This window comes from Phascolarctos cinereus, unplaced genomic scaffold (genome assembly GCF_003287225.1).
Source record: "Phascolarctos cinereus isolate Bilbo 61053 unplaced genomic scaffold, phaCin_HiC Scaffold_4;HRSCAF=312, whole genome shotgun sequence".
NCBI classification, from domain to species: Eukaryota; Metazoa; Chordata; class Mammalia; order Diprotodontia; family Phascolarctidae; genus Phascolarctos; species Phascolarctos cinereus.
The window spans coordinates 211,966,639-211,991,743 of record NW_027555847.1 but is presented as its reverse complement, the minus strand read 5'-3'; the positions used below and the strand labels follow the sequence as shown (position 1 = coordinate 211,991,743).

General features: G+C 36.7%; 2 protein-coding genes across 3 annotated transcripts in view; one reads left to right on the top strand and one right to left on the bottom strand.

The window, feature by feature from the left end:
• CCZ1 (CCZ1 vacuolar protein trafficking and biogenesis associated) overlaps window positions 1-8,768 on the top strand; it is a 34,821-nt gene extending 26,053 nt beyond the window's left edge. The window contains exons 13-15 of the mRNA XM_020965307.2: window positions 4,910-5,068; window positions 5,422-5,549; window positions 8,419-8,768. Of these exons, the coding sequence (XP_020820966.1) occupies window positions 4,910-5,068; window positions 5,422-5,549; window positions 8,419-8,474 (343 nt within the window). The 3' untranslated portion in view covers window positions 8,475-8,768. The remainder of the gene's footprint in view (window positions 1-4,909; window positions 5,069-5,421; window positions 5,550-8,418) is intronic.
• A 4,316-nt stretch (window positions 8,769-13,084) lies between these two features.
• Window positions 13,085-25,105, bottom strand: part of RSPH10B (radial spoke head 10 homolog B) — a 53,040-nt gene continuing 41,019 nt past the window's right edge. For both annotated transcript variants that reach the window (XM_020965305.2, XM_020965304.2), the window contains exons 17-21: window positions 21,393-21,521; window positions 20,561-20,654; window positions 16,475-16,612; window positions 15,263-15,461; window positions 13,085-13,455 (exon numbers count right to left, since the gene is read on the bottom strand). In XM_020965305.2, the coding sequence (XP_020820964.2) occupies window positions 13,293-13,455; window positions 15,263-15,461; window positions 16,475-16,612; window positions 20,561-20,654; window positions 21,393-21,521 (723 nt within the window). In that variant the 3' untranslated portion in view covers window positions 13,085-13,292. The remainder of the gene's footprint in view (window positions 13,456-15,262; window positions 15,462-16,474; window positions 16,613-20,560; window positions 20,655-21,392; window positions 21,522-25,105) is intronic.

The following is a 25,105-nucleotide window of genomic DNA, read 5'->3' as shown; positions in this document are numbered from 1 at the left end:
AAAAAAAAAAATACCAGTCAGCTTTCCATACGCTTATGTGTGTTTGCCTACGTCTTGTAATTTTGGCTAAATTCCAAGGCACGTTATTTTTGTTTTCTGATTTCCAAAGTTAGAGAAAGTACATTTCTGAACATTAGTGGGCCACTGTTAATCCTGCATTTAAAGGAACCAGTAAAAGTGGAAGGGATAGACAGAATGATCCTTGTTTGTATTTGCTGTCTGCTGCAATCTCTACTGTACCCTATAACAAGGAGAAAAATTGGGTATATTTCAGTTTACTTTCACTTTGACATGTCTCCTTATCCCTCCGAGCAATAGACAAATTCAAAGAAAAAACATCCAAATAAATTAATAAGCTGGCATAAGAAACATAATTCTTACAAATTCAGTAGAAACCATTTCATTTCTCTGTTAGCTGCATGGAAAAATTAAGCCTTTCCATGCTAAAATATACAACCCAGACACTTAAAATAATTTTGTATTTCCTATTATTGTCATACAAAAAAAGGAGATACTTATTTCATGAAAGAAAAGTATCCAGTGAAGGCATAACTACTTGGCTTTCTAACCATCAAAAAAAAAATAGGGTAGTGCAATTGTGTTTGGTAAGATTTTTACCTACCTCCCACATTGTTTAAATTATTTGTTATTTTTACAGTTGCCTGAAAGATTTCTTTTAAGAGTTTATCCTGTGTCTGTCCTGTGTTTTGTGAGTAACTTGTAAGGTGTTTCCTCATCTTTACTTGGAAAAGGACACTGTCTTTTAAAGAAAAATTATTTTCCAGGGTCCGTGTGACATATCAGTCTAATGCTTCCAGCCTAATATGTGAGGCCATGCATTTGGATTTATAATGTTGCAAATGAATGGACTAGGCAATCAATTACAACAAAGAACAGGTTTGCCTGATATTTTAATTTAAATATAAACCTTGAAACAAAGTCTTCGTGTAATTTTTTTAGACCTAATATTCTTAAGGTGTCCAAGAAGTCAGCTTAATTTTGTTTTCAGATACTCCTTAGTAATGGTGGAAAATGTCTAGACTATTAATTCATGAGATTCAGCAATAGCAATAAATATTTGATCTTTTTTTCATTAGATAGTTTTGTTCATATGTTTCTGATCACCCGAATAGATATTTATCAGATACAGTAACTACTGAATTGTTATTTTGTAAGTTATAGCTAAGATATATATGAAATGGTGCTTGTGCACTGAATCACTGCTTCGCTTTTTAAAAATATTGTGGAGTAAAGCTGAAGAAATCTGTCAATTATACCTTAATGTTTAATGTAGGGGATTTCTAATACATGGTTTCTGAGAAAACTAATAAAATCGTGTTACCCAAATGAGAACAGAATTAAGCTATTTTGACTGGACTAGCTGATGAGCCTGCTATATTGATGTAGTGATGGAATGATGAAGAGGGAAGGAATTCTTTCTAGCTGTGGAATTCTAAAGGGACGTACTTGACTATGAAACACAGTTTAATTATACAGGATGTCCCAGAAGTCCTAGGGAAGGTTTAGGCTATATGTGCATGCAGACACATGCTGTATCATAATGTGGTAAATTTGTGGTTACTACTCTGTATTTATGGAATGTAAATTTAGTTTGCCTTTCTAATTATTTCTAGAAAATAAGGTTTTAAAAAGTGTAATACTTAGATCTAATGTATTTCATTAAAGATGTAGCTTCTGACACCTTGACTATAAAAACAGTTTCAATCTTAGTTCAATTACTGGTTATGAGTATCTTTGGCATGCATTAACTTTAATTGAAACCAGGTTTTTCCCGATCTCTATCAGATATCTTAAATGTGTTCCATTTCATAGGATCATCAATTCAGAAATGGAAAAGGGATCTTAGAGACTATCTAGTCCTTCTCATTTTACAAATGATAGAACTGAGGTCTATATGTAGATTGACTTGCCCAGTATCATGAAGTCAAGTAAGTGGCAGAGCCATGATTCAAATTCAAATCCTCTGATTCCAATCCCAGCACTTTCCCCACTGTATCCTGTTACTTTTCATTGGCCAGTTTTTGCCAGGTCAGTAGGAGGAATTGGCTCACTCCTCATTGCTGTTTCTTTCTCTCGGTAACTTATTCGTCCCTGTAATCCACTTATACCACTCTCTCTCCATTCTTTTTCTTGTCTCAAACCAGCCTCCCAAGTCACTCCCAATTTCCTTAGTGACTGTAGCACCTGATTTATTGTTGTATTCTCCCTTGCCATCCTGAGAAACTTCAGCATTCGTGCTGACAGTGCTTCTAACACTGCAACCACACAGTGATTCAGGCTAGACTCCAAAACCTCCTTCTGCAGCATACCTCTGGCACATGACCAATCACCTGTTAAGCTGTTAGAATAGTCTTTACTCTCTCCCCCTCCACATCAACTTTTCATACCTCTGCCAGACTTACCTTCCTTATGAAAATATGTCATTTATTAGTTTAGAACCCTATTACCTATTCAGTAAAATTCAAATTCTTTTGCCTTACTCTAAGACTGTCTACAATCTGGTGCCATTCTACTTTTCAAGATTTATCTAACCCTTCTACACGACCCTGCTTCAGCCAAATTGGACTATGAAATCTATGCTTGCCCTGAACATTCCTGCCTCTGGCTTTGCTCGCAATATCTTTATCCCAGTTGGCTGCTGAATTCCCACATGTCCTTTAAGGACTAACTGAGACTAACTCAGGTGTCCTGTAGGAAGCCTTATCTAGTAACTTTTTTTCCTTTGGGCCTCAAATAGTATTTTGTACCTGTCTTAACAAGGGCAGCTGGGTGGCGCAGTGAATAGAGTACCAGGTCTGGAATCGGGAAGACTCATCTTCCTGAGTTCAGATCTGGCCTCAGACACTCACTAGTTGCGTGACCCTGTGCAAGTCTCTTAACCCTGTTTGTCTCAGCTTCCTCGTCTGCAAAATGAACTGGAGAAGGAAATGGCAAGCCGTTCCAGTTTCTTTGCCAAAAAAACCCCGGAGCCACAAAGAGTTGGACATGACTGAAAAAGACTTATAACACCTGTCTTGTACACTTACTCTATAATTTTTTAATCAGTTATGTTATATATTCCTACTAGCAAATATGTGAGGTCAGGGACCATATGTCATCTAAACTTTTTTAATCTTCCTTCTTGGTATAATACTATAACAGTAGGTTTGAATTCAGTTAGCTAAACCCAACATTAAATTGTAAGAGATATGAATATTGAAGAGCAGAAAAGGAAAGAGGATTATTAGAAGGAGGATTCTTTCTTTCTTTTTTTTTTTTTGGTGAGGCAGTTGGGATTAAGTGACTTGCCCAGGGTCACACAGCTAATAAATGTTATGTGTCCGAGGCTGGATTTGAACTCAGGTCCTCCTGATTCCAGGGCCAGTGCTCTATCCACTGCACCACCTATGTGACCCTGGGCCACCTAGCATTATTTCTTGGTGAAGACTTGAGAAAAGATTCCTTTTATCAGTTGTTTAAAAATTAAAAATAATTTAGTTGCCTATTTGGTTAATTGTCTATACTGACATAGGAAGTAGAATCATGTGGAATTAAGAGGTAGCAATAACAGACAGATCTTTGATAGTTAATTCAGCAGCCATGGGGAAAAAAGTGTGGATGGGAAAGCTGTGTTAGTACTCAGGTGATTCTATTACTTTTATTCTTTCTCCAAAGAAATGCATTTTTGGAAGTAAAGATATAGTTCAAAGAATGTCATCCTCTCAAGTTAGGGCTATGGCTTCACCATCAGACTTAGCTAGCTCTCTGTCTTCACCACTGAGCTTTAGATGGGCACATGATCAATCTGCTTTACCCATACCAAGTACCAAATATTAGTGCCTAACCTATAAAATGTGTATTTAACCCCTAGTTCATTTTTATTAACGCACCCTAGTGCATATGTACTTAATGTTTAACAGAGGTGATAGACAGTAGATGAGAGAATATTTGGTGACACCTTGCTTACTTAAAAGAAACTCCACCAAAAACCAGTGCATAAAGGAAAAAGGCCTCTGAGCAAACAAAATAGATGTGACAGGGCTCGTGTAATAAAGTACAAAGTTGGCATTCCCTCATTCCCATCACCATATAGGCACCCCTAGCTAAAGTGTTCTCTGCCTCCTCAAATACTCTGGGAACCTGTGTGAATCTCTTCTTTGGCCTTCCTATTGCTTCATACTTCTCTGAATCCATTTCATATCTTCTTCCAGCACATTCTAGGCACCTTGAGGGCAGAGACACATCTTAACATCCTTAACAACACAAGTTTACAAAAAATTGAAAATGCATAGAAGTCTAGGGCAGTTTAATGCAGTGTTAAATGGTAGACTCAGTGCCTCACGGTACTAACACAACTGATATAATAATGACTCAGGGTTAAATTGTAGTCAGGATATTCTATTATAGAAGTCAGGAAAGTGTGTAATACCTTTTAGATCTCCACATTGGAAACTTTTGTTCTTGTTCTTATTAAAGTGACTGTTTTGAAAGCTTTATTTATTTGGAAAATTCAGTTATGTGGAATGCTGTAACACACAGGGATGTAGATAAGTTAAGTCTTATTGTACTAGTGAATGTCCTATCTGAACTGAAACTTAACATTAATATAATTTATATCTTGTCAGTCAACAAATACTTGTTGAATGTCCACTGTGTGCAAAACACCCTGCTTTATCAAAAAAAAGAATCACTAAAACATAGTTAGTATAATTAGTAGCCATATCTGACCCTTGAGACAACTACTTTTGAAAACCCACGTTTCTGAAATCTCTTTATTGACAATTGGAGAATGAAAATATCATTGTTAGCCATAGCGCTTAAGATTCTTAAGGGAATATTTTTACTTGATTGGATAACTGAATGCTTTTAAAAATATTTTACTGATTATTTTGTTAACATATTTTCACAGGTCTGAAAAGGAACCCCAGTTTAAGTTTATCTACTTCAATCATATGAATTTAGCAGAGAAAAGTACAATTCACATGAGGAAAACGCCTAGCGTATCACTTACATCTGTTCATCCTGACCTTATGAAGATTCTAGGTGATATCAACAGTGATTTTACGAGGTAATTTTCATAGTTTTATTCAGAATAGATGCCATATGCTAAAAAGAATGACCCTTTAAAATGCAGGAAGAGAACGGAGCTTTCTGCATCACCTTAGTTTCCCATGATCACTTTGTAATCATTTCCCCAAACTGCATGTTCAGAATTCTCTGAATTTAAAAAGCCCATCAGTAGCTATGGCTGCTCTTTCCTGCAGCTATTCATTTCATATATAACACCCTGAAGGATGTTAACTACTAAAATTCTCTATGATGTCTTGAAATTTTTTCAATGTTGACTTTTTATAATCTGCATCCACATTTTTATACTAATAAATATATCTGTAAAGTTACATAATGAAATTTGTTTTACAGAATGGATGAGGATGAGGAAATCATTGTGAAGGCAATGAGTGACTATTGGGTTGTTGGGAAAAAATCGGATCAGCGGGAACTATATGTTATTTTGAATCAAAAAAATGCAAACCTGATTGAGGTCAATGGTAAGTATTCATTAGTGCTTGAGTGATACTTTAATGTTATTGAGGCCACCAAATTGACTGGATTTCAATGTATCGTTATTAAGAAAAATATGGTAATGGTCCCTTCTACTTGTGTAGTACTTTATAGTTTACAAAATGCTTTTGCAGGTACCAGTCCTGTGAAATTGTTAACAGAATTATCTTTTTTTTTGTCAGGAGGCTTATAATCTAGTTGGGGAAACTTAACACTTGCAGGCACACACATGTAGAGGAAATGACTTAAATTCATCGCAATGTAACATGTCAGCAATATCCCCTATTCAGATGGCTGACATGACCATGAACCTGTAAGAGAAAAATTACAAGTCAAGAAAGGCCTTGTAGGCAGAAGGTGGGAAGATGTATTGGATCAGCAAAAGAAGTCTGCTTTCAGACAAAAAGGAAAAAAAGTCATTTTGAAAAACTTTACATGTGTTAATTAAGGGCCATAAAGTAGGATGAAGCCTGGTCAGAAATCTGTTGTTGGACACCAAAAAATGCATTTTGGGTCACCTAGAAACTAAGTGAGGTTCACCAAGCGAGCTGCTTTCAGTCCCAGGATCTTAGAGTTGGAAGGGACCTCGGAGGTCCATCCTCTCTAGTCCAGCATCCCAGCAGTGCAGGAAGACCTCCTACAGCCTCACAGGCATTCATTCGGTCTCTGCTTGAACACTACAGTATTTCAGGAGGCAGCTTCTGTTGTCCAACAACTCACTCTTCACAATGAGTCCAGATTTGTCTCCCGGTTTTCGTTTCCTGGCCCTCATTGTGCCTTTGGGCAACATAGAACAAGCCCATTCCCTCCTCCATATCATAGACATTCAAATTATTTGAAATACTTCTTATGTTTTGTGGTGCAGGGGATAGAGCTGGAGGCTTTTGGTCAGACTTGAGTTCAGGTGCTGCCTCTTTGAGATACTTACAGGCTAATGACCTAATGCTATTTAGGCTTAGCACATTATCTTGACTTTTACAGGTGACTTTGAGGCATGATCTGTTCAGTCACCCAGCTAATAAGTCATAGAGCTGGGACTTGAACCCAGATATTTGGACTCGGTATAGTTTTTGAGTAACAAGTAGAACAAAATCATAGATAATCAGGGCTTTGTTTTTAGCTAATGCATTTAATAACTACTCTGGCCATGATGTTCATAACTTTATGGAAAATAATCTCCCCATTAAAGTTTACTTCCCTGTTTAAAGAGTTCTGTATTGTGAAAATACTTGAAAAATAAATTGTTTTAATAGTTCTATTAAGTTCTGTTATCCAAAATGAAAACATTGTTTGGCATATTCTGTGCAAATGCCATTTCTCCTGAAAGAAAAAAAAACTAATGTAGAAAAGCCTTTTATAGAATCTTCTAGTTTGTATGACAGTTTTTAAATCTGTCACCATGTATGGGAGCAAGTATAACTCTCAGTTGAAAGTGACTGGCATTATCCAGCTACATAGTATCATGACTGATGTTGCCATATTTCTGGTGACTGTATTCTGGGTATTCTGATCAGTTTGAATAAAAGTTAGGAGCAGCCGTCCTTACTCTATGCAGCATCTTGCCTTCAGGCAGATATTACTGCCACATAATAAATAGTAAATAAATAAATAGGGATGGGGTGAGCCACCTTTTTCAGCAGTAAGAAATCTGAACTTTAGATTTCTGTATGTATCTTCTATGGTGTGTATTAGAGACAAATATCACAGGTGGTAAGTTTGATGTCTGTTTTTGACATTTCTTAGTGCTTACATTATTCCTGCCGGGAACCTGAGACAGCCAAGTGGTTCAGTAGATAGAGCACTGGGCCTGAAGTGAGGAAGACCTGAGTTCAAATCCAACCTCAGACCCTAGCTGTGTGATCTTGGGCAAGTCACTTAACCTATGGTTTGCCTCCATTTCCAAAACTATAAAGTTGGGATAATAATAGTACCTATCTTGCAGGGTTGTTGTGAGGAGCAGTGAGGTGATATTTGTAATGCACTTAGCACACTGCCTGGCACATACTAGGCCCTATATAAATGCTTATTTTCTTCCCTTTCCCTTGCCAGACATTTCATTAGTTAGGGAAAAATGAAAACAAAATAAGCTTTGTGAATCTATAAGGATTGTAAGAGGCAACTTGGCTTGGAGTCAAGACCATCTGGGTTAAAATCCTACTTCTGATGCTTACTAGATATGTAAACCTGGGCAAGTCACTAACCTCCATGTGTCTTGGGGAACTTCATGGGACATAGTAAAGAAGCCTATGTTGTTAGAGGAAGTTTGCACACCGCAGCATCCCATTGCAATTCACTTAAGAATTATAAAATGATTTAGTATAATGATTAATGATTTCAAAGAATTTTAAAATTCAGGATTAACCAGATAGTCTTAGAGCCCTTACTATTTTGATTGAATACAAATAATTATTATGTTTCCAAAGGTCATATTTTTAGGAATTGCTAAATTTGTGGTAATTTTTAAGGCCAGGCATAAATTATTGATAGAAATTTTAAAGATTTGTCAGTCTATTTCAAAGATACCTAGATTCATAGGATTGTAGTTTTGGAGCTAGAAGAGATAGTAGAAGCTATTGAGTCTAACCCTTTCCTTTTACAGATAAGGAAACTAAGGACTAGAGAGGTTGAAGTGACTTGCCCAGAGTCACACCTGGTGATTTCTGAGGCAGAACTTGAATTCAGGTTTTCTTGACAACATGCCCAGCACCTGTCAGCTAGCATCTAGTTTGTTTCTTGTATAAAAAGTTTAATTTTAGATTGTTGGAACTTGGGTCAAGGGTAACTCACACAGTAACCTTTGGGGGCAGAGGCAATAAGGACATCCGATTTTCTCAGTGTTTTCTATTGTTTTTGCAGAAGAAGTAAAGAAACTTTGTGCAACACAATTCAACAACATATTCTTCTTGGATTGACCAACAAAACAGCTTATTTAAAGTGTCTAAAAATTCATAAAATTTTTGTTTAACATTACTGGTTATTAGTCATATTATTGACTGGATTAATGACAATAGTAAAGCAATACTTGCTTTGTAAGAATCAAATTTCTATCAAATCCATAACTCTGGCTGTAAAATTTTTAGATTTTAAATATTTAAGTGGAATTATTAAAAGCAAGTCTGCTACATCTATACCATTCCATTCTTCTGATATTATGTGACTATTTTACTGGAAAATAAAATGAATAAATTGCTAAAAAATTTCAAAGATTTTTATTTTCTATTCCCATTTCTTTTCATTCACTACTCTTACTTTAGGATATAATTGTTAATGAGCTTAAGTGTGATTGTTCCTAGTCAATCTTGGATATTATAAAAAGTTTGTAAGTTTTAAAATATCTAGCAAAGTTATATGATTCCCATTCTTCCTTCACCAAATTGTACAGTGGCAGATATTCAAAGCATTTACAGAAAGTAATAAAACTAAACTTTATTTTCCTTACAAACCAAAATAATTTAAAAACAACATAAAAGTAAAAAAAATTAGAAACTTTGCCTTAATGATTTAAAATCATGGGTTCCCTTTCCTCATATTTAAACACAAAACAGTCTTTGCCTTTAGGTGGCAGTGCTCAAGTGTCTACTTTTGCATGCCTTTTAAAAAGTGGAGTTTTCTTTTTTTTTAGCTTTTTAAAAAAAATTTCTAATTACATGTAAAATCAATTAACATTCATTTTTAAAAATTTAGAGTTCCAAATTCCCTCCTTCCCTCCTTCTTTCCCCTCTCATTGAGAAGGCAAACAATTTGATATGTTATACATATGGAGTCATGCAAAATACATTTCCATATTAGTCATGTGAAAGAAAACAGACCAATTAAATAAATGAAAGTTAAGAAAGTTAAAAAAAAAGTTTGCTTCAATCTACTTTCAGACTTCATCATTTCTTTCTGTGGAGGTGGATAGCATTTTTCATCATAGGTCCTTCAGAATTGTCTTAGATCACTGTACTGCTGAGAATGACTAAGTCATTCACAGTTGATCATCATACAGTATTGCCATTACTATGTACAATGTTCTCCTGATTCTGCTCACTTCACTTTCCATCAGTTCATGTAAGTCTTCTAAGGTTTTTCTGAAAGCATCCTACTCGTCATTTCTTATAGCATATAGTATTCCATCACAATCATATACTGCAGCTTGTTCAGTTATTTCTCAATTGATGGGCATTCCCTTAATTTCCAATTCTTTGCTACCACAAACAGAGCTACTCTTAAATGTTCTTTCACATATAGGTCCTTTTCCTTTTTTTTCTTTTTCCTCATCTCTTTGGGATACAGACCTACTAGTGGTATTACTGGGTCAAAGGGTATGCACAGTTTTATAGTCCCCTGGTTATTGTTCCAAATTGCTCTTCAGAATGGTTGAATTAGTTTACCTCTCCACCAACACTGCTTTAGTGTCCCAATTTTCCCATATCCACTCCAACATGTCATTTTCCCTTTCTGTCATGCTAGCCAATCTGAAAGGTATGAGGTAGTACCTCAGAGTTGTTTTAATTCGCATTTCTCTAGTCAATAGTGATTTAGAGCATTTTGGGTGTTTTTTTCTTTTTCTTTTTCTTTTTTTTTTTTTTTAGGCATTCGAGGTTAAGTCACTTGCCCAGGGTCACACAGCTAGTGTCAAGTGTTTGGTCTGAGGCCAGATTTGAACTCGGGTGGAGTTCGGGGCGAGTGCTGTATCCACTGCGCCACCTAGCTGCCCCGATTTAGAGCATTTTTAATATAATTATACATAGCTTTGATTTCTTCATCTAAAAACTACCTATTCATATCCTTTACCATTTATCAATTGGGGAATGACTTGTATTCTTATAAATTTGACTGACTTCTCTATATATTTGAGAAATGAGACATGTATCAGAGAAATTTGCTGTAAAAATGTTTCAACAGTTCTAATTACTATTTCCCTCCCATCCTATTTTTTCCGTTTATATCTCTCTCCTTTCACTATCCCTCCTCAAGTGTTTTCCTTCTAACCACCAACCTCCCCAAATCTGCCTCCCTTCTATCAGTCTCCTCCCTCCTCTTAGCCCATTCCCTTCCTACTTCTCTGTGAATAAGATAGATTTCTATACCCAATTAAATGTGTATATCATTCCCTCTTTGGCCCAGTTCTGATGAGAGTAAAGTTCAAACATTATCTGCTCTTCTTATTCTTCCCCTTCACTGTAAAAGCTCTTTCATGCTTCTTTTACGTGACATAATTTACTCCATTCTATCTTTCCTTTCTCCCAGTGGATCCCTCTTTCTCACCCCTTAATTTTATTTTTTTAGATATCCCCTCAGTCATTTCTCTTTCTCAACCCTTAATTTTGTGTTTTGGTATTTTGGTTTTGGGTTTTTTTTTTTAAAGATATCTCATCATAGGGGGCATTTGGCGCAGTGGGTAGAGCACCAGCCCTGAAGTAAAGAGGACCTGAGTTCAAATCTGGCCTCAGACCAAACACTTGACACTTTACTAGCTGTGTGACCCTGGGCAAGTCACTTAACCCCAATTGCCTAAAAATTAAAAAATAAAATAAAAAGATATCTCATCATAGTCAACTCACACCCATGCCCTCTAAGTATACTGCTTCTAATTGCCCTAATAATGATAAAGTTCTTCAGAGTTACATGTATCATCTTCCCATGTAGAAATGTAAACAGTTCAACCTTATTTAATCCCTTATTTCACTTTCCTATTTACTTTTTTACACTTCTCTTGAGTCTTATATTTGAAAATCAAATGTTCTATTCAGCTCTGATCTATTTTGTTAAATGCCCATTTTTTCCTCTGAAGGATTATACTCAGTTTTGCTATTCTTGGTTGTCACCCTAGCCCCTTTGCCCTCCAGAATATCATATTCTAAGCCTTCCAGTCCTTTCATGTAGATGCTGCTAAATCTTGTGTTATCTTGACTGTGGCTCCATGATACTTGAATTGCTTCTTTCTGGCTACTTGCAAATATTTTCTCCTTGACCAAGGAACTCTGGAATTTGGCTACAATATTCCTGAGAGTTTTCATTTGGGGATCTCTTTCAAGAGATGATTGATAGATTCTTTCAATTTCTATTTTACCCTCTGGCAGTTTTCCGTGATAATTTCTTGAAGTATGATATCTAGGCTCTTTTTTTTTAATCATGGCTTTCAGATAGTCCAATAATTCTTAAATTATCTCTCCTCAATCTATTTTCCAGATCAGTTGTTTTTCCAGTGAGATAGTTCACATTTTCTATTTTTTCATTCTTTTGATTTTGTTTTATTATTTCTTGATGTCTCATAAAGTCATTAGCTTCCACTTGCCCAATTCTAATTTTTAAGGAATTATTTTCTTCAGTGAGCTTTTATACTTCCTTTTCTATTTGAGCCTGTTTTTTAAGCATTCTCTTGAATGGATTTTTGTGCCTCTTTTGCTATTTGCCTTATTCTGTTTTTTAAGCTGTTATTTTCTTCAGTGTTTTTTGTGTCCCCTTTACCAAACTGTTGACTCATTTTTCATAATTTCCTCTCTTCACTCATTCCTTTTCCCAATTTTTCCTCTCTCATTTGATTTTTTAAATCCTTTTTAAGCTCTTCCAGGAATTCTTTTTGAGCCTGAAATTAATTAATCATGTAATTACTTTGTATTTGTTTTCTATGTATTTTGATTTTAACTGTATGTGTTTCTCCCTTTTCTCCCATTCCCCCCACTAAGAGCGTAAGCCCCTTGAGGGCAAGAACTGTTGTTTTGTTTTGTCTGTCTTTATGTTCCCAACACCTATCACAAATCCTGGCACATACTATATTTTAAGTGCTCAATGGATTTTTGTTGATTTCTTTTCAATACTGAACAGGTGCTCAGTCAGCTATACTATAAGTAGTTATGACTTCATTGTCTTGGACTGTGAATACCACTACAAGAATTTTTGTGTAAGACAAATTAGGTTTTATGAGTATGTCTATATTTTCATTTGACTCAGTTTTGAAAGTACAACATTTGTAGTAATGCCATCATAAGAATGCTAAAATGCACTGAGCTATTATTTAAGAAGTGTTTTTAAAGTGTTTCTAAGAATTGTTCCAATAATTAGATTGGACCAGCTGGAAGACAAGTGACTAAAATGTCCATACCCTTTGACCAAGAGATTGAACTGCTAATGACAAAAAGTTGCCATATGCACCCAAATATTTATAGCAGCACTTTTTGGAGTAGCAAGGAATTGGAAATAAAGTAGATACCCCTTAATTGGGAAATGGCCAAACAGGTTGCAGTATATAAATATAATGTGATATTACTGTACTATAAGAAATAAGGTAATGAATACAAAAAAGCATGGGTGGACATATGAACTAATACAAAGTGAAAAAATCAGCAAAACAATGGAAATGGAATGCTGCAAAATTCTGATGGTCCAAGCTTGCCCTCCAAGAAGAGATGAAAAGGCACGTCTCCCCACATTGCAGAGATTGGGGATTCTGGGTGTGGAATACTGCATGCATGTGTCAGACTCTTCGCTATGTTGGCTAGTTTTGATTTTTTTTCCTTGTTACACAGGATATAGCCCTTTAGAAGGTCTAACGTGATGAGATACACTGGGAAATGTAGGTTATATAAAGGTAAAAGACATCAATAAAAATTTATTAAAAAGAAAGTTCCTAAATAGAAATCTAATACAATTGTTTGATTTTATTGTTATGATGGTGGAATTTTGAGTTCCAAGGTTCTTGTTACATCTACATGCCCTGATCTAGGAGTAAGTTACCAAACATCCTTTTACCTTTTCCTTTTCTTACTTGTAGTCACCTTAATCACCTCTTCTTTAGGAGGACTTGGTGTAAGATGAGGTAAATCTTCTGATGTGTCTTTAGTTGTTACAGTAATTGTTATCACCTCATAATCTTGTCTTTTGGCTTCTTCTTCTAGTAAAAGATTAAGCCTAAAACCAAGTAACAAAGATCATTTTAATTTTCTTTACAATTTGAAAAAAAACCTTCAAACCTGTTTTCATATAAATAAAACTAGCAGTATTTTTTTTAAGTTCCTAAAACAAGAAAACAGCTATAATAGCCCTGTAGCAGTGCTGTCAACTAGAAAGGCATGGGAAGGAGGGTGAGGCAGAGACTAAACCGTAAGAGGATCCCTGGATGGTTGCATATTGACTTAGAAAAACATATTAATATTATCTATATCCTACTGTATTTCTATTCATTTTGTTAAATATTTCTCAGTTACATTTTAATCTGATTCTGGCTACACTCTGGAGTGTTGCCTGGCTGTGTGTAAATAAATGACAGCTGTAAATTGCATTACCACCTTTTGCCTAAAATTTGAAGCTTCTTCCAAAGCTGAAGCACTCTATTATGTTCTTAAGACATTTAAAATGATTTGCAAATGACATCTCCCTACTGCCTGACTTTTAGTGTTAGTTGCACCAAATACAGCCAACCAGGGTTTTAAAATGGGGTTTAAATTAGCTAGGATAGGGGCAGCTAGGTGGCACAGTGGATGGAGCACCTGAGGAGGAGGACCTGAGTTCAAATGTGGCCTCAGACACAACACTCACTAGCTGTGTGACCCTGGGCAAGCCACTTAACTCCAATTGCCTCACCCCCCCAAAAAAATTAGCTAGGATGACAATGGGTTCTTAGTAGCATTGTTGCCATTCCTATATGACTTCCCCCACCCCATTTAGCATTGTGTTTTCTTCAATTGGATAGAGACATTTACAAATAAGGATAGATGTTTGACCAAAGTGTCTACCGTCAGGCTAGAATTAAGACTTTAAAGTCATTTTTAAAAGTGCGTACTAATTTATATTAGAAAATATTGTGGCTCTAAAGAAAGGAGAGAGTGGCAAATATATTGAAATGGCAAAACAAGGAAGTAAATTAGAACAAAAGCTGAGAAAACCACTGTTTTTAAATGATTCTGACATGTTAGATAACTATGAAAAATAGTTAAATAAAAAAAGTTAAACTATGAAAAATAGTTAAACCCCAGGTGGTTTATAGCACTATATTAATTTTGTTTCTTCTAATTTACCACATGAGTTTCACCTAGCCAAAATATGGTTTGGCACAGTCTTAGGAAATATTGTACAGTGTTAGTCAAAAAAGCATTTGGTGACAGCCTCTGCCTCCCAATATTACTTAACACAAATTTCAAGATGCTAACAATAGAAATAAGATAAGAAAATTGAAAACATGAACATTGGCATGAGAAGACAAAATTATTTTCATACAACATGGTAATTTCCTTAGAAAACTCAAGAGGTTTGCAAAAAAAAAACAAACTCGGATAATGGCTTCAGTAAAGCAACAATATTCAAATTAATTTCAAAAAGACCTCTACCATTTCCATATGACAACAAAAACCAGAGGAAATAATAAAAAAGGAAATTCTATTCAAAATAACCATAATAGTTAGCATTTACATAGCCCCTTAAGATTTACAAAGCACTTTACATATATTAACTCATATGATCCACACAACAACCCTGTGAGAGTTGGTGCTATTATAAAATATCTAAGAGCTAATCTACAAAAAAAAAATCCAAGAAATATAAAAACCACCTTAAAGAAATGAAGAATGAATTAGATGTTAAAAAGTCATTTGACACTCAATGTCTCATTGCTATAGAATTTTGGCAAATCATATGCAGGTATTCAAGAGGCTACTGCCTCTTGAATAAGTATATCTTTTTTTTTTTTTTACAAATTTAATTTTTATGTTTTTAAAATTACCTTGCTTCTACTTCTTCATTTTCAATTTTTTTCTTCTGGGCCAATTCTTCTTCCAGTATTCTGTTTTCCTTTATTTTCTCTTTTATGATTTCTTCATGTTTGTATGCTTGAAAGAATGTGTTCACAAAAAAGAAATATATGTGATTGATCCATGTGTTGATTTTTTCTTTTCTTCCATACTTGGACTTTTCAAATTTTTCTGTAATAAATGTTCATTAGAATTACTATCAGTTCAATCTAGCTTATCTAAGTACCTGCTTGTAGTATTTTATGATATTCTCAGAGATCTTTTTGTTTGTTTTCTATCATACAATGTTTGCATTGGGTAGATTTTAGGTTTGCTAAAACAGTCTAGGGCTGTGGGATCTGTGTTCAAAGTGAGACTCTCTCAACTGTAGGAAACTTGTTTTGTAATATTCATTAAGAGAAATCCAATCTGTTAAGAAATTGTTTGAGTCTCTGTTTTTAGTTCCAACTTCCATACATAATTTTTTGTTAGTGACATGTACTATGATAAGGTGTGATTTAATCGGTGGAGTCCGTTTCCCCCCCCCCCAGCTTAGTTTGGTACACTTGCCTCTTCTGAACTGGGCGATGAACATGTGGAAATGTAGCAGGACCACAAGGATGGCTTTATTGAAAGACCAGATTTTATGGTCATTAATGGCAGCCTAAAATTTGGAGTCTAGAGCTAGGAGAGTAGTCCCTTTGCAGTATGGGGTTGAGGGGATGCTCCATGTCTATTTCCTTTGAACTGTTGATGGTGGAAGCAACCACTTGTACACAGTTTTGGCATCTGGGGTTCCAGATGATAAAGCTTCTTTGCCTGATTTATACTACTTTTGCAGAAGTTGTCAGGTCTAAGCTGTGATTATGCTGGAAGGTAGCCTCGATGATATAGAGAAGACTGTTGGATATACTGAAGTAATAAATTATCCTCATTAATGTTAATACTAAATTTACAATGGAAAGCAAAGTAGAAAAATGAGGAAGTTGCCATTTTGATATCTATTATTTTGAAGTCATGCAAACTCTTTTGCATGGCTGCTAACCTGCTGTCCTGTCATTAAAAAAAAATGCTCAAAGAATGAAAATCAAATTCCATTATGGAATCCAGAGAAGGATTTAGACAGAGCTTTAACTTTGAAAGGCATTTTTGTACTTAGACTTACATTTAAGCACTTTGATATCTCCTTTTAAAAATCAACATACCTGATATCTCCTTCATAGCACGCTCTTCAAAGTCAGAAATGGGCTGTGATGGTCCTGCTTCCTCTTCATCTTCTGATTTGGAGACTGCTACTGAACAGAGTGACTGCTGTACCTGAGAATCAAGTGTCACACTGTGAGCTGTAAGAAAAGAAATTTTCATTGATTCAGAAACTTTTAGCAATGGAGGGGACGTTAGGGAAGTTATGGGCCTTGCCCAAGCTTGAAGTCAATGCCGAGTCTCCTATACTCACGGTCTGGTGTTTTTTCTAAATGATTTTCATGAATCCCGTTAATCTTCTTGACCATTTTATAATGCTCATATAGAGAGGACAAAGGATAGAGGAGACTAGACTATCCAAACAACAGTTATGAGCATATATGGGTAAACTGCAAGTAGGACAGGCAAAGAAATGCGAAACAGGAAGTCATCTGGTTCAAAGATACTACTGACCTTTTCATTGCCAGATCCAGTGACCTTTCCTCAAACGTCATTCTCCTTAACATCCCTGCAGCTTCTGACACTATTCCCTCTTCCCTGAGATTCTCTTCTTTCCAGCTTTTTAGGGGATTACTCTCTCTTGGTTCTCTTCCTATGTGTCAGACTACTCCACAGGTCTCCTTTGCTGGATCCTTATCCAGATCATGCCCATTTTACCACAGGTGTCCCAGAGGGCTCTGTCCTGGGCCCCCCTCTCCTGCCTCTATTCCACTTCTCTTGATCTCATCAGCTCCCGTGGATTTAATTATCATCTCTGTTGCTCATGATTCTAAAATCTGCCTTTCCCACCCAACCCCTCTGCTGACCTCCAGTTTCACATCTCCAACTGCCTTTCATATATCTCAAACTGAATGTCCAGCAGACGTCTTAAATTCACCATGTCCAAAACTGAACTTTCCCCCTAAACCATCCCCCCCTCCTACTTTCCCTGTTACGATAGATGGCAACACCATCCTCCCAATCCTCCTAGGCTCACAAACCTAGGAGTGATCCTTGACTCCTCACAATCTCTTATCCCCCCCATATTCCATCTGTTGTCAAAGCCTGTTGATTTCGCCTTTGCAACATCTCTCAAATATGCCCCCCTTCTCCCTTCCGACCCTGCCGCCACTCTGGTATAGGCCCTCAATCACCTCATGCCTGTACTGTTGCAATAGCCTACTAATGGGTCAGCCCGCCTCAAGTCTCTCCCCACTTCAATCCATTATGCATTCATTGGCCAAAGGGATTTTCCTAAAGTGTAGGTCCTATCATATCAGCCCTCCTACTCAATAAACTCCAGTGGTTCCCTTTTTCCTCCAGGATCAAATACAAAATCCTCCACCATTCAAAGCCCTTCATAACCTAATCACCTTCCCTTTCCAGTCTTCTTACACCTTGGTCCCCACCACTTACTCTTTGATCCAGTGACATTGGTTTCTTGGCTGTTCCACAAACAAAATGCTCCACATCTTGGCTCTGGGCATTTTCTCTAGCTAGCCTCCATGCCTGGAATGTTTTCCCTCATCTCCACTTCCTGGCTTCCATTAAGTCCCAATAAACTCTCATCTACAGGAAACTTTTCCCCAAACCCTCATGATTCTAATGCCTTCCCTCCATTTATTCTATACTTATATCCTGTATATATAATCTTATTAGTCCATATTTGTTGTTTTCTCCATTAGAGTGTGAGCTCCTTGAGGACAGGGACTGTCTTTTAAAACTTTTTGCATCCCCATTACTTAGCACAGTACCTGGCACATAATAGGCATTTGATAAATGTTTGTTGACTGACTGACAGTCCTCAGCCTTAAGGAATGATTTATGTAAAATATCCAAAAGAGATAGCTGTCCTATCTGTTGAATAGAGTCCCCCTGAGAATACCGCATTTCTTACTAGACTCACTATTAGAGAACATTCCTTTTTCCACTTTTTTGGAGTCTCATAGTCAGGAAGGCCAGGCTCTCCAAATGCTACTTCCAGACCATTCATCTTTCTCTCTCCATCCCTCACTAACCTTTCCACTTGAAGTCCATGGAATATATTCATAACACAATCTCAGCATGCTTATTCCTATCTACTTCCTTCCAGGTCACTCTCCTAAATGCCTCAGACACTTTAGTGTCTGACAGTCTTCCTCTCTACCTTATCCGTTGCCAGTATTTTCAACTGCTTCAAAAGCCATGTTGTCAGTCTCTCTCTAACATCTTACTCATGCAGTTGCTCAGTTCCAAGTGACCTCTCCCATCACTCCCCACTTTAGTCCCACATCCACAAGTCACACTTTGAGCTCATAATCGCAGAATTGCATAACCACCATGATCCTGATCTTCAAAATTCTAATCTCTGACCACAACCCCCTATGTATCCATGTCTCCTACTCTGTTGTAAGAACAATTTTAGTGTGAATGATATTCAGGTCTTTGACCACCCTCAACCTTAATTTTATATTTCCTTTTTTTATTAATTTATTTTAATTCCATATGCTTTTGAGTTTAAAATTTTTCTCCCCCTTCCTCCTCCCTACCCTCCCCAAGATGGCGCACAATCTGATATAGGCTATACATATACATTCCTATTAAACATATTTTCACATTAGTCATGTTGTAAGGAAGAATTAGAACCAATAGGAGGAACCACCAGAAAGAGGAAACAAAACTCAACAGAAGAAAAAAAAAAGCAAATAGTATGCTTGGATCTGCATTCAAACTCCATAGTTCTTTCTTTGGATGTGGATAGCATTTTTCTGTCACGAGGTCTTTAGAGATGTCTTAGATCCTTGTATTGCTGGGAAGGGTTAAGTTTATCAATTATCAGTCATTGCACAACGTGGCTGTTATTGTGTACAGTGTTCTCTTGGTTCTGCTCACTTCACTCAGCATTAGACCATACAAGTCTTTCCAGGTTTTTCTGAAATCAGCCTGTTCATCATTTCTTATAGTACAATAGTATTCCATTACATTCATATACCATAACTTGTTCAGTCATTCCCCAATTGATGGGCCAACCTGCATTTTCCCAATCCTTCTTTACCACCCGAGCTTCATTTCTCTATCCTTGACACCATGGACTACCAATTTGGTGATTTAGTAACCATCATACATATTTGTCCCCTTGACCTTCTTTTTAACCTGTTAATCGGATAGCCTGGGTGACCCCACCACCACCTGAGTTCTTTATTCTTGATGCCAAGCTATGAGCATCATGAAAGAAAAAGACATTAGAGTGGCTGTGCCAACTACAAAATTGTGGTCCCCACCCTCGGCTGGATCACTAAAAGAGTGCAAACATAAGAGGGTCCAGAATTAAATAGGAGGAAGGGATTAGGAGAGCTGGATAACATTAGGCAAGTGGTATAATACTTTGAATAGTCCCAACCTGCTCCCTGCGGTAAAGGCATGTTTCCTTAACATTAGTATTCATCCAGTGATACCACATGACTGCTAACTGTGGGACCCCAAAAGATCTTGGAGAAATCCAAATTACAAATAACCCAGAGGACATGATGGATCTAAGCAGGCTGCAGCATTATATAAGAGAAGAGGTAAAAAGATATCACCAATGTCACGGAGGCCAGAAAAGAAGGTGAGACCTGTCATGGAGCAAGAATGAGAAAACGAAAGATGTGGACAGCCTGAGTGTGACACTAATACTCCCAAGATGTTAAATCGCTAAAGGAATCGCACCAGTGCATTAGAAAGAGAAAGTAATGGAGAATACATGTGATGACGTGGACATGTATGTACATGTAAACAATATGTACCCCATCTGTACAAACAACAAGACCACACAAATGGATACATATTGGCCAAGGCCTGTGATGTCCTTGGTGCAGAAACTCCTCACGTGCAAACTTGTTCCTTTGATGCAGATCACCTCTAATTTATAGTTTTAGAGAGTTGCTGAGGATACTGAGAAGTTAAGTGATTTTTGCCCATGGTCACACAGTTAATGTGCATTAGAAGCAAGATTTGTAAGTTCTTCCTTATTCCAAGGCTGTATCTATTATGCCATTCTGACATATTATTTTCAAATATTTATTACATATACACAATATATCTGAAACATGAAAATGGCCTTTAATATAGAACTATAATAAAATACTCACCCAGTTGTGCTAAGAAAAGAGATGCTCCTTTCACCACAGGTTTAGAGTTCAGTTTGGAACCCTTTTCTTCACTTAGAGATTCCTTGGACTTTGTCTTAGAAGAAAATAAATAAGTAAAATATTTTAATAGTATAATGATACATGAATAAAAACTAGCTTTCTCTATCTATTTTTAGTTAATTAATTTTAGTTAAGTACAGTATTTTTGGCATAAGGATATTTTCTTTAAGGTCTATCAATATATATCAATGTTCAAGACTTTAAGGGTCTGTGATAATCTTGGCATTTGTACTTCTTCCACTGCAGGAGATCCCAGCCTCTTTGTGCTACTGGAGATAGTTTTCAAAAGCTGAATGGTACGGCTAGAAGATTTCATTATCTGGTGATCACCTATCTGACAAGGAGGCTTTGTGAACTTAGAAGGGCTAGTCCATAGATAACAGGCACACACTCTGCTGGGACCCCAGTTTGGTAGGACTTGCTGAAGCTTGTACTCCCTTAGGACAGCCTCCAAGAACCTAGGATCACCTCCATGTCAAGAAGAGGCATCAAACAGGAGTGGGGGACCTGCAGCCTCGAGGCCACATGTGGCCTGAACTAGTACTTAAGCAAATCTCCTTAGCCATGATAAAGATATTCATATTTATGCTTCCTAAATGTATGATTACAGAGGTTCAAATACCTGCTAACACAACCCTCCATAACTGAAAAATAACATATGTCCTTATGGGACTAAGGAAACAATATTTATAATGAATGCATAACCACTGCTGTATTATTCTTCACAATACAAATGCAACCCACTATTTGCTAATTTGCTAAGTTTGCAAACCTCGGATTTCTTCATTTTGTTAAGATCCACGGGCATTCCTAACTTGCTGGAGGAAGACTTTGCACTGACAAAGTGAGTGATATCAGAATCATAGCTGGTTAAAACACTCATGCTCTTGTTCAAAACGTTCTAATAAAAAACAAATTAATAGTTGTTACAAGTGATGATTCTCTGAGGAGAGAAGGGAGGAGGTATTTATTAATTAATGTGATGTGAAAACAAAAAGCACCAATAAAAGTGATATTTACCTATCAAATCGGTAAATATGATAAAGTGGCAAAACAAAGCTGTTAGGGTTATGGAGAAACACTGCTGGTAGAATCAACTAACAAGCATGTAAGGGCCTCCCTAAGTCAGGCATTGTGCTAGGCACTGGGGGCACACAGGAACCATCCTCTGCCACTGAGGAGCTCACATACTAGCAGGAGAAACAACACTATGTACACATGTAAGTAGATATCAGATATATACAAATCAAATACAAAGTAATTTTAAGTAGAATCTTTTTAGAGGGCAATCTGTCAATGTACAAGAAGAGTTATAGAAATAATCATACTCTCTGATCCATTAATAATAAGGATAGCTAGCATTTACATAGCACTTTAAGGTGTGCAAAATGTTTTACAAATATTCTCATTTTATCCTTGCTACAACCCTGAGAGGTAGGCACAATTATTTTCTCCATTTTACAGAGGAGAAAACTGAGGCAGGCCAGAGGTTAAGTGACTTGCCCAAGGTTAGACAGCTAGTATGGTAGTGATAGAGACTTCAGTTATCCAGACATCTGCTGGAGCACCCTTTCTTTCACCTCCTTCTCAGAAAGGGTCCATGGGCTTCACCAAACTACAAATGAGGTCTATAACATGCAAAAAAAAAAAAGACTAGAGAGAGAAAGTAGAGCTGCTGAACTCTTATTTTCCTTCTGTTTTCTCTGCCAAGGAGAATCAGTCAATCAACATTTATTAAGCACCCACCATGTGCTAAGAATATAAAAAGAGGCAAAAGACAATCATTTTCCTCAAGAGCTTACAATCTAATGGAGGAGACAATAAACAAACAAATATAACAAATAAGTTACAGGATAAATAGGAAATAACAGAGGGAAGGCACTAGAATTAAGAGGAGTTAGGAAAGGCTTCCTATAGAAGGTGGGCTTTTGTTTGGGACTTGATGGAAGCTAGGTTACATTAGAATGATCTCAAAAGAAAAATGGAAGGGACCCACATGTACAAAAATATTTATAGCAGCTCTTTTTGGCGTGGCAAGAATTGGAAATTGAAGTGATGCCCATCAAGTGGGCAATGGCCAAACTAGCTGTAGTATATGAATGTAATGGAATACTATTGTGCTATAAGAAATGATGAGCAGGCAGACTTCAGAAAAACCTGGAAAGTCTTATATGAAGTGATGCTGAGTGAAGTGAGCAGTACCAGGAGAGCACTGTACACAGTAACAGCCACACCATGTGATGCCTGACTTTGATAGACTTAGCTCTTCTCAGCAATGCAAGGGTCTAAGACATCTCCAAAAGACTCATGATGGAAAAAGCTATCCACATCCAGAGAAAGAACCATGGAATCTGAATGCAGATGGAAGCAGATTATTTGCTCTCCTCTTTTTGTTGTTTGGTTTTGATTCTTCTTTCTCGTGGTTCCTCCCCATTGGTTCTAATTCTTCTTTACATCATGACTAATATGAATGTATAAGTAGAGCCTATATCAGATTGCATGCTGTCATGGGGAAGGGGGAGGAGAGAAAGGGGGAATAAATTTGAAACCAAAGTCTTATGGAAGTGAATGTTGAAAACTAAAAATTAATAGTTTAATTTAAAAAAATTAATGAAAAAGAAAAAATGGAAGGGGTGAGAAAGAGGGATGTACTGGGAGAAGGGGGAAGAGAGAAGAAAAATGGAGGAAATCATTTCAGATAAAAGAAGGGCCCAAAGAAGAATTTTTACAATGGAGGAGGAAAACTGAGGGGAGAGGGCAACTTTTTTTTTGCTTTTTGGTGAGGCAATTGGGATTAAGGGACTTGCCCAGGGTCACACAGCTAGTAAGTGTCAAGTGTCTGAGGCCAGATTTGAACTCAGGTCTTCCTGACTCCAAGGCTAGAGCTCTATCCACTGCCCCACCTAGCAGCCTCTAGAAGTTAGCCCTTGAATCTCATTCTCATCTGAACTAGTTCACATAGGGACAAACACACACCTACACATACACAAGTACACACACAATTGGGTATAGAAATTCATCTTATCCAAAAGGTAGTAGGAAGGGAAAGGGATAATAAGAAGGGGAAATATGATAAGAAGGAGGGCAGATTAAGAGAGGCAGCGGTTAGAAGCAAAATAGACTTTTGAGGAAGATACAGAGTTGTTTTTTTTTTTACAGATAAATAGAAGAGACTAGGTTGGAGGGAAATATGCAGTTAGCAATCATAATTGTGAATGTGAATGGGATAAACTTTCCCATAAAATGGAAGTGGATAGCAGAATGTATTAGAAACCAGAATCCAACAATATGTTGTTTACAAGAGATACACTTGAAATAGAAAAACCCACAAAGAGTTAAAATAAGGTGTTGGAGCAGAATCTATTATACTTCTGCACAAGTGGAAAAAAAAAGAGTAGCAATCATGATCTCAGACAAAGCAAAAGCAAAGATAGACCTAATATAAAAAGATAAGCAGGGAAACTAAATTTTGCTAAAATATTCAATAGACAATTAATATCAGTACTAAACATATATGCACCAAATGGCATAGCTTCCAAATTTTGAAGAAAAAAATAATTATAGGAGGAAATAGACAGCAAAACTATACTAGTGGGGGATCTAAATTTATCCCTCTCAAACCCAGATAACTCTAATTATAAAATAAAGAAAGAAGATAAGGAGATGAATAGAATTTTAGAAAAGTTAAATATGATCGACCCTTCATCCTATCCTGCCCCCATTTATTCTATTCTCTCTTTTGGTCCTGTCCCTTCTCAGAAGTATTTGCTTCTGATTGCCCCCTCCTCAAATCTGTCCTCCCATCATCCCCCCCACTCAATTATCCCCTTCCCCCTTATTTTCCTGTAGGGTAAGATAAGTTTCCATACCCAATTGAGTGTGTATGTTATTCCCTCCTTAAGCCAAATCCAATGACAATAAGATTCACGTATTCCCTCTCACTTTCCCCACTTCCCCTCCACTGTAAAAGCTTTTTCTTGTCTGTTTTATGTGAGATAATTTACCCCATCCTACCTCTCCTTTTCTCCTTCTCCCAGTATAATCCTCTCACTCCTTAATTTTATTTTTTAGATATCACTCCTTCATCTTCAATTCACCTGTGCCCTCTTTCTATCTCTCTAACTATACACATATATATAGATATATAGATATTTTCCCTCAAACTACCCTAATACTGACAAAGGTCTCGTGAGTTACAAATATCTTTCCATGTAGGAATGTAAACAGTTCAACTTTAATAAGTCCCTTGTGATTTCTCTTCCCTGTTTACTTCTTCATGCTTCTCTTGAGTCTTATATTTCAAAGTCAAATTTTCTATTCAGCTCTGGTCTTTTCATCAAGAATTCTTGAAAGTCCTCCATTTCACTGAATGTCCATTTTTTCCCCTGAAGGATTATACTCAGTTTTGCTGGGTAGGTGATTCTTGGTTGTCACCCTAGCTCCTTTGCCCTTCCAAGCCCTGTGGTCCCTTAATGTAGAAGCTGC